Source organism: Magnolia sinica, chromosome 4 (genome assembly GCF_029962835.1).
Source record: "Magnolia sinica isolate HGM2019 chromosome 4, MsV1, whole genome shotgun sequence".
In the NCBI taxonomy this organism is placed as follows: domain Eukaryota; kingdom Viridiplantae; phylum Streptophyta; class Magnoliopsida; order Magnoliales; family Magnoliaceae; genus Magnolia; species Magnolia sinica.
The window spans coordinates 115,746,203-115,757,352 of record NC_080576.1 but is presented as its reverse complement, the minus strand read 5'-3'; the positions used below and the strand labels follow the sequence as shown (position 1 = coordinate 115,757,352).

At 44.6% G+C, this 11,150-nt stretch overlaps 1 protein-coding gene across 1 annotated transcript; it reads left to right on the top strand.

Moving 5' to 3' along the window:
• The first annotated feature begins 2,210 nt into the window (after positions 1-2,210).
• LOC131244004 (3beta,22alpha-dihydroxysteroid 3-dehydrogenase) lies at positions 2,211-10,835 on the top strand. The gene is made up of 8 exons (XM_058243669.1): positions 2,211-2,816; positions 3,504-3,653; positions 5,487-5,741; positions 8,080-8,166; positions 8,261-8,339; positions 8,422-8,528; positions 10,352-10,482; positions 10,594-10,835. The coding sequence occupies exons 1-8, from the start codon at positions 2,226-2,228 to the stop codon at positions 10,688-10,690; spliced, it is 1,497 nt and encodes a 498-aa protein (XP_058099652.1). The 5' UTR covers positions 2,211-2,225; the 3' UTR covers positions 10,691-10,835.
• Positions 10,836-11,150: the final 315 nt, after the last annotated feature.

Genomic DNA, 11,150 nt, shown 5'->3' with positions numbered 1-11,150 from the left:
TAAGATTTAAGACATCTATTTTACAACATAATCTTCTGCCCAGACGCCTCTTGATAGGCCTACAGAAAGCTATTCAATTCTAGAAGAAATCTAACCCCACCATCAAGGAAGAGAATCGTGTCATCAGCATAGAGGAGGTACAATATCCGGGGGCATCTTTGGCCAAGATAGAATGGCTTGCAGCGACCACTATCCATCAGATGATGCATACTCTACTGAGAACATAGGCCGTAAGAATAAGCAAACTTTGGGAAAATGGGATCCCCCTGGCCAAGCCGCAAGAATAAACAAACTTGGGAAGATGGGATCCCCCTGGCCAAGCCGGCAGCCGCACCATTAACAGGAATGGAAAACCAGCTGGCAGCCGCCCGGAATGGGATCTCGATTTGCAAATATCCCTCGTCTTCCCGTACGTGTCCGGCCGCATTCACTTTCACGTGCGGCCCTGGAAGCGCAGGGTATGGGTCCCACGGGCAGCAGCGGTCAGATGATCAGACGCGGATTGGGTAGGTACAACCCCTGCCCTTCCCTAGCTAGTAAAAGACAGGTTGTCTGATGGGCCACCCTGATGTGTGAGTTTTATCCACACTGTTCGTCCATTTTTCCATATTACTTCAGGATTTAAGACAAAAACATTAGGCAGATCCAAAGATCAAGTGGACCACACTACAGGAAGCAGCAGAGATAATGACACCCACCGTTGAAACTCTCCTAGGACCCACCGTGATGATTAATTTCCATCCAACCTGTTCATAAGGTCATATAAACCTGGATGAATGGAAAATACAATTATCAGCTATATCCAAAACTTATGTGGCCCTCAAGGAGTTTTCAACTGGATGGACGGTGTAGATAAAACCTGTAAATCACCGTGGCCTTTCAGACACCCTGTCCATTCCTAGGTACGGACAGGCGGGGGTAGTACCCAATCCGCGTCCCAGATGATCGGAATCATACACGTGGTGACATTACCTAGGGTGGGCCACCATCCGAAAGTACCCACAAGTGATTCGTGGCATGCCAGTTGACACCGAGAAGACTGTAGCGGTGAACGGTCTAGATTGAAGATAAAGCCCAGCAGTCGATTATAAGGCGTACCATTATACCTGGAGGTGGCCCACATCCATGAGGAACTTCAGACGACCCCACGTACCAAACACATCCAGACCAACTTATCTTGAATGAATCCTCAGCACACACGTGTCTCAGAGCCACACCCAAAAGAATCTCCATCCATATCTCATCCCTTTCCCAAATTTGTCCCGAAATTAAATAAAATACCTTTGATGTGTAGAATTATTTATTATCAGACAGATAGGCCAGATACGGACTTATAAGTCGCTCACACGTGCTCCGCTCCTTTGTTTCGAAGAGGGCAGCGGCTGCACGCAGAAGGAAACTCGCCTCACTTGCGGAGATGAGTAACATGCGTGCCATATCTTAGCCACTCATCAGTCGATCCACAGTGGGCTGATTCCACAACTTAAAATACAGGTTGAAGATGTATTTATATGGGCCACACCTATAACAAATAATTGAACGGTCAACATTGATCCAATACTCTGCGCTTGGCCCACCAAACGATATGATAAAGACGTGAGATCTGCTAAGCGTTGATCGCCTGATGGTTGGGCCCAATCTCGCGATTCCTTCTATTTCCAGTTGTGGGCGAATACACTTTGGAACTGTAAGAGCACTCGATAGCATCTCTCTCCCTTCCTCAGTAGATTCGATACAAAGAATCCAAACCGATACGTGCGCCCTCCCCATTAATGCCGCTGGAAAGGGACTCTTCTGGGGTACTGCGGCATCGCGCGGTGGTTGATTGTGAGTCGGAAACCTCGCGAAAACACACGTGAATCAAATCCATCCGTCCAAATAGTTCCTCAGACACTAGATAATAAATCGTTCCAAAATCATAGTTGAATCAAACATTCTGATAAGTGGATATCTGTTTGTGGAATTGGGACTGTTGATTGCCTTAGTTATTTTTTAACCATCCATGAGATGCCCATTGATCAGTGAATCAGAACGTAATCTTAATATGATTGTTAGCCTATGACCAAAGGGTCCCATTAGTTGGACAGTTTAATCTAACTAACACGTGTATTTTTTTAATTAAATTTTTTTTTTTGGGCCTTTTTGCCAGTGGATGCGTATGAACCATCAGGCAGAGGCAGAGTAACAAAAGTAATTATGTACCCAGTCTCCTTATTTATGGACACATGAAATGCCCCATACATCTCTCTGCTTTGGCTTTCTCTTGCAAAATCTCAAATCTCCATCTGAAAAAGGAAAAGATTCAAAAGAGAGGGAAGATGGTTCTGTTTCTCCTGATGATCGCGTGTCTTTGCATCTATCTCCTATACCTGCAGCGAAGGAAACAGGGGCTTCCACCAGGGAATCTGGGCCTGCCCTTTATAGGAGAGACGCTTCAGCTGGTGTCCGCGTACAAGACCGACAATCCGGAGCCGTTCATAGACGCACGTGTGAGGAGGTACGGGAGCCTGTTCACGACGCACGTATTCGGGGAGCCGACTGTATTCTCAACGGACCCGGAGGCGAACCGGTTCGTGCTTCAGAACGAGGGGAAGCTGTTCGAAAGCAGCTATCCGAGCTCCATCTCCAATCTGCTGGGACGACACTCCCTCCTCCTCATGAAGGGCAATCTCCACAAGCGCATGCATTCCTTGACCATGAGTTTCGCGAATTCTTCCATCATCAGGGACCATCTGCTCGTTGACATCGATCGCCTCGTTCGCTTCAATCTCCAACGCTGGGACGGCCTTATTCTTCTCCAGGACGAGACCAAGAAGGTATGCTTCCCCTCTCTGTCTCTATTTATTTTTTACTTCTCCTGGCTCCTAAGGTTGGATGGAAAGCCAGATTCGCTGCTGGCGTATGTTAGCAAAGTGTTCCTGGATACTGTTGCTCGCATCTTTATTTGGCGTGAGTAGTTCGATTTCGGTCCGCTCCCCGGTTTTCTTGGAGTGAGGACGACGACAAAGGTTAGCACCCGGCTCACTTTAGCAAAAAACCGTTGGGCTCTGTTCTTGTACCTGAGTATCTCAACTTCGGGAAAGACTAGATCCGGCCACTTTTTGGAGAAGGAGAAGGGGATGTCGGCGTATGTTAGCAGGACGTCATTGGACTTTCTTTTGTTTTCTTTGACGCCCTTTGGTTTGGGCCTGTAGGGAGCTATCCCTAGGCGTACGTTAGTGAAATAAATGCGGGCTCGCACTCTGCGAGCCTACTCTGTTCTCGTCCTGTCTCGGGCCATCTATCCATCCGGCGCATGTTAACGATACACACGGATAATTGAGTTTACACGTGTTATTGGGCCCATCTTGTGCTGGCTGTTCTTCCTCCATCTATGAGGAGATTCCAATGTTTCATCTTGAGCTGGCGGGTTTTTGCAATGGTGGGAGTGTGAGTTTATTATTATTAATTTTTGTTTTAAAAAGTTTTTTTTTTTTTTTTTTGGAATAAAAATGTAACTGCAGATAACGTTCGAGCTGACGGTGAAACAGCTGATGAGTTTTGATCCTGGGGAGTGGACGGAGAGCCTGAGGAAAGAATATCTTCTTCTCATCGAGGGATTCTTCTCTGTTCCCATTCCTTTCTTCTTTACTACCTACGGCCGAGCTCTTCAGGTTCTCTACTTTCCATCCAAGCTCTCTCTCTCTCTCTCTCTCTCTCTCTCTTATTAAAAAGAAAAAAAAAATATATCTTTAGGCCAAAAGTCTGGCAAGGGTACTCATGCAGTCATGCCACGCCCGGATGGTGCACACGTGTGCGACAAGATGCCGTCAGCAGCCGGGATCCACCGTCTATGTGCAACTGGCCTGATGCAAAAATAGGGAAGGTAGATGTCCGGCCATAAGATGGCACAGGTGCACGAAAATCAGATCTTTTTATGCGTGTAGGCCAGCAGACGAGCGACAGGACAGGACACAAAAGGTGGGTCCTACCTGATGAACAGCCAGGATCACGGACGACTTCAGGATTGATCCTTCATCATAGTAGCTGACCTCACGAGTACAAGTAACGTACTTAGGAAAGAGAAACTTTTACCGCACGTAAATATGATCAAAGAACGAGCAGCCTTACCATTAATCGCACTTAATTGCTTTAAAAGTGAAACTTTGATACTCTGGCGGAGAGTGATCGATGATACGCATGTACCTTGAAATTATATTAAAACTGCATACGTAGCGTAGAAGTAATGTACCATCCAAATCTTACACTGAGGAATGTTTGGATTACCAGTTAATGTGGTAATGTAAAGAAAAAGCATCATCTTTAGGGCGTGTTCGGACTGGCAGCGTGCGTTGGAGTAGCCGTATTAGGTTAGATTCAGTACTCGAATCCCACAGCGTCCAAGCAGTCGTCTGTTTGGACGGGCGGTAGATTTGCGACTGGATGAAAATCCCTGGATTGTGAGGGATTTGGACGCTGGATTGTGGGGTTACTGGGTGTACGGTGCAATCATGCGGGATTCGATGCTAAATAGGGGTTTTTTATGAAAACCACGACGTATTTGTTTCATCCATTCCGTTCATGTATTTTTAGAGATCATTTTATGGGTTGATCCAAAAAATGAGAGGCATATGCATTTCATTTGGACCACAACACATGAAAACAATATTGATTGGACATCCATCATTCAAATCCTCGTAAGGCCCACTGTACTGTTTTTTGACATCCAATAGGTTGATTAGGTCGTACAGCCCCAGATGGAGGGAAAAAATAAAAATGAGCTTGATCCAAAACTTTTATGGCCCCAGATTGTTTTTTCAAGGTCGACGCTCATTCAATAATATTTCCTGTAATGTGGTCCATTTAAGATTGGGATATAACTTATTTTTGTTGTTAAATTAGATGGACGGCATGGATGAAACACATACATTGCGGTGGGTCCCACGGAGCACCGACCAACAGCCCGTCCAAACACAATCACTGTATGCATTCTGGATTGCCATCCGCCCGTCCAAACACGCCATACCTGGGCGGGCCGCGGGATACAGCAACCAGTGGGATGGCATGTAATGCACTGACACCGTCTTGAAAGGCGTGCAATCCACCCTAATACTACCCAATCCCATCCAGCGCGCCCGTCCAAACACGCCCATGGTTTTACCACCGCCAAACCAAAGATGGAAATGATCAGTGAAATGCATTTGATTTTTTAGGAGAAATTTATAATTATTCTACTTTTTTTCTACGTTACCGTGTGGTAATTGGTAATCCAAAGAGGCTCGTGGTGTGATTAGTGGAGATTTATTCGACGGTCATAATTGAAAAAATACAATGGTCCTACTATTTCAACAAATCAGATTTCCACGAATCAGGGGTTAGAATAGTTCAATCAATCTGGCAGTGGGTCTAATTTGAATATTTGTAAGTGCCTGCGTATCAAGCGTGAGACGCTAGAGTATGAAATAAATGGCGTGGCTGATTCTGGAAGGTTTGAAATGGATGATTAGGCAAGGACGAAGGTAGCGGCGGCTTTGAGAGAGAGGGTGAGGGAAAGGAAGGAAAGGAGGAAAGAGAGGAAAGGGGAGGAGGAAAAGGATATGCTGGGGGCGCTGCTTGATGAAGGTGAAGGAGGATTCTCTGAGGAGGAAGCTGTGGATTTCTTGCTGGCGCTGCTGGTTGCTGGCTACGAGACCACCTCTACGATCATGACGCTCGCTGTCAAATTCCTAACCGAGACCCCTTCTGCTCTCGCTCTTCTCAAGGTACTTAATATAAATCTTCTTTCATCCAAATATATCCATCCTCTATTTCTTTTTTCTTTTTCAAATTTATTAAAATGCGCATGCTCCAGATTCATTGACCGAATACATGATTCTCACCATCCACCTTTCGATATCACTTTTCTGAATGTTAATTTCAATGGATTGCCCCAAATCAGATGTTAGCATCATCCAACCCAAGAATTCTAAATAAGCGTACGCCTTTTCTTTTGGTTTTTGTTTTTCATTTTTCACGATCGTTGGTTACATTATCAGTGGGAAGATCAAAAGCTCAGTACCATTCTGACCCGACCGTGAGTTTTAGCCTTCCCATCTAACCATTATTGCTGAAAGATTGATGGTGCGGATCATCACATCATCTCCCATGTGGGCTCCACGTGCGATGCATGCGGGGTACTTTGTAAGCAACCGTGTCAACTTTAAGATGACCAAATTGCCCTCCTCTCACTTTGTAACCGATTCGATAACCGAGTAACATTCCATGGAGATTTGAAATTGCGAAAATACCCTTTCGCCATCTGGCAAGTGGACTTGTGTCCGTATACTATAAGTCCCTGTGTACCCGTGTACTAAGCGGGTATACCGCTCAATCTCTGTGGGGCCTACAGTGTTGCTTGTTTGAAATCTACTCCGATAATCTGGTGATACTCCCCATTTTCACCGTATAGATCAAGAATCAGACGGATTCAAAACTTAGGTATCCCCACCACGGATAACAATGTAAAAATGACGACTGAAACCTCCGCACCCACGCAGGTTGGCCTGCCTGACTCGGGTTCGGATTGACTACTACCACCACCGGGACGTAGCTAGACATGGATGCTCCTGTTCCGAGCTCCGTGGATCCCACCGTGATGTATGTGTTTTATCATAGCCGTACATTCATTTTGCCCACTAGTTTTAGGATATAAGCCCAAAATGTAGGCAGATATAAGGCCCAAATGAACCATGCCACAGTAAGCACAGGAGACAGTGATGCTCACAGCTGAAACCTTTGTAGCCCCCAAGAAATTTTCAATGGTAGGCACTTAATCTCCACTGTTTCCTGTGTTGTGGTCTGCTTGAACCTTGATTTGCCTTAATTTTTTGGCTCTGCTTGAACCTTGATTTGCCTTATTTTTTGGCTCATGCCCAAAGGATGAGCTATCAGAATGGATGGAAGGCTTACATAAAACATACAAATCACAGTTGGCCCACAGAGGCCCCCCGACTGACTGTCCACCTGTAGCTATTTGTGAGGATAGTACCCAATCCGCGCCGGATATTTGTAACGTAGGTTCCGTTGGATGTGGGCCACTGTGGAGCAACTTCTACGTGGAACCATCATGTAGATGCCGATTTCCTGGGAAAGGCTTTCGCAGTAAGTTCATGCGCTTGATTCACCGTGATGTTTGTGAGAAATTAACCTCATCTGTCCATTTTAAGACATGCGTTCAAAACTTAGCCTTGTCCAAAACTCAAGTAGGCCATGCGAGAGGAAACAATGGTTATTATTATTATTATTATTATTATTATTTGTGTTTTTGGTTCATTCAAGTGGAAATGACCTTATAACCTAAACATCAAAGTAGACCTTAAGAAGGTTTGAACCTAGACACATTTCTTTCTACAGTTTTATCATTTGCATGGTCTCATAAGATTTTTGGTCAAATAAAATGATCGGGCAAAATACGGATGGAGGGGGTTGATTTCTCATAAACACAACGGTGGGAACTTCCTTGGAAATGCTTAAGCAGGAAATCCGCGTCGTCCTCACCATCCCCGCCTCCGCTCCATTTTATGTGTCATCCCATGGGTACACTCGTTAAACTTATTGGAGGTAGAGATAAAATCTACACGGCATGATGGCTCACTCCCATATTCTTGTGGTGTGGCCCACCTGAGTCAGGATCGGTCTGATTGTTAAGCGCGCCTAATGTCCGGAACGATCATAGATCGTTGGCTGTTATTTGTTCCCCTGTCCTGCATACAACAGGCGTTACAGAGGAAGTCACACCAATGTGTAATTGAGAATTTGAGGAAAGACTAGTTATTGGGACTCTTTGTTCTTTGGAGTATTGATCTATTCTTTGAACCTCTTTACCCCCATTTCTGTCTTACTATAATAAAAATAATAATAAAACTGGCTCGGGAAATAGCATATGATTAGATGGCTGGAATTGGATTGTAATTCCGAGTCATCAGACAGAGAAAGCCCCTTCCCCATGTCTCCCATGTGAACCTTCCCGAGGACACATCAAATTACCGAGTTACCCCCAGCACGCGCGAAAGAGGCCTTTTGGTTGGATCATCTGACGGTTTGTACGGTGTTTTTTTACAGGAAGAGCACGAAGGAATCAGGGCCAAGAAAAAGGAGTCGGATGCCTTGGACTGGAGCGATTACAAGTCCATGCCTTTCACTCAATGCGTCAGTCTACTTTTTCCCCCTTTGTTTTTTTAAAAAATCTATTTATTTATTAATTTATTAAAACCATATAGTGTTTTTTTTAATGAAAATTCAGGTGATAAACGAGACGCTGCGAGTAGCCAACATCATAAGCGGCGTTTTCAGGAGAGCTGTGAGTGACGTGCATATCAAAGGTCAGTAATCCACCCCATCCATCATCCGCCATTGATCGTTCCCAGTCGGGTTTTCTCATGTTTGTATTGTATTTTGTGGTAGGTTACACCATTCCAAAGGGATGGAAAGTTTTCGCTTCCTTTCGAGCAGTGCATCTAGACCAGGACTTGTACAAAGACGCCCGTACCTTTAATCCTTGGAGATGGCAGGTCTTGTGCACCCTTTCCCTTTTCTATTTTTCTTTTTTTTTCCTGAGGGGACTTGGAGAGGCCCTCATATACTTGTTTTAACCCGCATGTACATGCACTTTGTAATTGTACCCGTGGCTTGAATTTGCGCAAATCTGACCGTCCAAAGTTTGGCTCATCATGCTGATGCAGTAATTGGTTAAAGCATCTTTACCGTTGATCCTTGGGAAAAGGTAAAAAATCTTGGAAGTTGGGAAGTTAGCCGTACACTGAATGTACAGGCGAGCCGATCCAATAGTCAGATAATCAAGATATGAATCTGACTTTTTTTTTTTATATTAATGATCCGTCTAGGAACCACATTTTGGACAGTTTGGTTTTCATGTAATTACACACCATGGGTACAGCATCTCAATGCCTGCGTACCAGCCTTCTCATGCCGCCGGAGTGTAATAGTTTTTCTCCACTAATATGTATGAGCAATAGTCTAATTTCACGTGCCAAGTATGCGAGTGGGGCCATTTAGTCGGTGGTGCAAGGACGCGCATTGCCTGGTGATGGACGCGGATTGCGAAGTCAACCGACTCTCTAGGGCCCACCGTCCACCCATGTGTGTGTTTTATCTGTCTGTTTTGCCAGTTCATTTTAGATCATCAGGATGCGGATTGCGTACTACCCCCGCCCGTAGCACTGAACTGGCAGCTCAGTGGGGGGGCCCACCATAATGTATCTGTACATCTAAGTCGTTTATCCCTTTTCTCAGATTATTTTAAGGCATCAAAACAAAAATGAGGCAGATCCAACGATCAAATAGACCACACTACAGATTACTCTTGCATTTAATGCAATTGATGCTTTGTGCATTTTAATGCAACCAAGCTTATTATTTGGTGTGGTCCACTTGATCGTTAGATCTACCTCATTTTTGTTTTGATGCCTTTAAATAATCTGAGAAAAGGGATTGACGGCTTAGATGTACAGATACATCATGGTGGGCCCGCCCACAGACCTGCCCGTTCGGAGCTAGGGACGGGCCAGGGGTAGTACGCAATCTGCGTCCAGATCACGAGCTCAAATGATGTCTAATGTTGAAACCTTCTTAGACTCACTTGGATTCGGTGGCCATCACTCCATTACCAAAATGTCAGTAGTAGTGGGTTCTATAGGGCTAACCATGACGTATGTGTTATCAATGTTGTTCATCCATTTTCCAGCTTTTATTTATTTTTATTTTTTTTAGGGCATGAGCTAAAAAATAAGGGGTTCCAAGAACAACTAAAGATGAAAATGTGGTGATTGAACGCCCACTGTTAAAATTTCTGTGGGGCCACCGTAACGTTTATATGCCATTTCGCCTATTGATTAGGTCTACCAAGGGAAAGCACAAATATTAGCTTGACACAACACTTGCGGCCCACAAGAAGTTTTTAATGGTGGACGTGCAATCATCACAGTTTCTTGTAGCGCTGTTCACCTGAGATCAGGATCCTCATTTTTTGGCTATTACTTAAAATGAGCTAGCAAAATGACTAGACAGCATGGTTAAAACACATGTATCATGGAGGACCCCACAGCCCCTACTAGTACCATGTTCACTACTGAAATGGAGTGTGTTGTTTATTTGTCATCCACCCCCACCCTGTTCATAACGTCACACTTAGGAGAACGCGAATATAAGCTTATCCAAGACTCCTGGCAGTGTTCCGAGGAGGTGACTCAGATATATGATCCTCATTGATTCCGACTCGGTCGGGGCCTTTATTTATTTATTTATTTTTATTTTTTTCATTTTGTTTGGGTCGATTATAATTATAAATGCCGCCACTGATGGTTGATAATTACAGAACAATCCTCCACCGTCGAGCCCAGGTAACATCTACACACCATTTGGAGGGGGCCCACGTCTCTGTCCGGGGTACGAGCTAGCTAGAGTCGAGATATCCGTCTTCCTCCACCACCTGGTCACTGGGTTCAGGTAAAAAGAAAATATATAATTGGAAAGAAAAAGGCACTTTCACTTTTCCTGGGCTGCTGGTTTCTCTTACTGAGAAAGGCTGATTAGTGGAATGGTTTTTCTGTTTTGTAGCTGGTTTCCTGCTGAAAAAGACAGGCTCGTTTTCTTCCCCACAACCAGGACTCTCAAGCGGTATCCGATCCAGGTCCGGCGCCGGAAAATGCCCTGAGGATTTTGCCTTGGTTTGAAAAAAAAAAGAAAGAAAGAAAGAGGAAATAATAAAAAGGAATTAATGTTAGTGTAGGTGTAAGCTCTTTGTAATTTTTATTAATATTAGAAATATAATAATATCTTTAAATCTCATCTTCTAATGATGTGGACGGTCGTGGTATACCGTATTGCTTATCCCTTTTGTCCCTTCCTCGAGCCCCTAAACCGCTACATCCCTATCATCTCTTTCCTCCGCATTTCTACTGAGAGAGAGAAGGAAATGGATATTAAATTAAGTGAGTTGCGGCAAACGCGCGAAATTCTAGCCGTGCACCAGGTGGGGCCCAACAAGGAACATGGTTTGTCCTGATCAAAGCAGGCTGGTTCGTTTATTGGGTGCGTCACATGATGTATTTCTCTTATAGCAGGTGGTTGGTGGGAATTGGATTGGCCTGATTTGAACAGCATATGTATGCCAC

Coding starts and splice junctions, on each gene's coding strand:
- LOC131244004 (XM_058243669.1), top strand. CDS start 2,226: ATGAAATGCCCCATACATCTCTCTGCTTTGGCTTTCTCTTGCAAAATC. Junction 2,817..3,503: donor TCCAGGACGAGACCAAGAAG/GTATGCTTCCCC, acceptor ATGTAACTGCAG/ATAACGTTCGAGCTGACGGT. Junction 8,529..10,351: donor TTAATCCTTGGAGATGGCAG/GTCTTGTGCACC, acceptor TGATAATTACAG/AACAATCCTCCACCGTCGAG.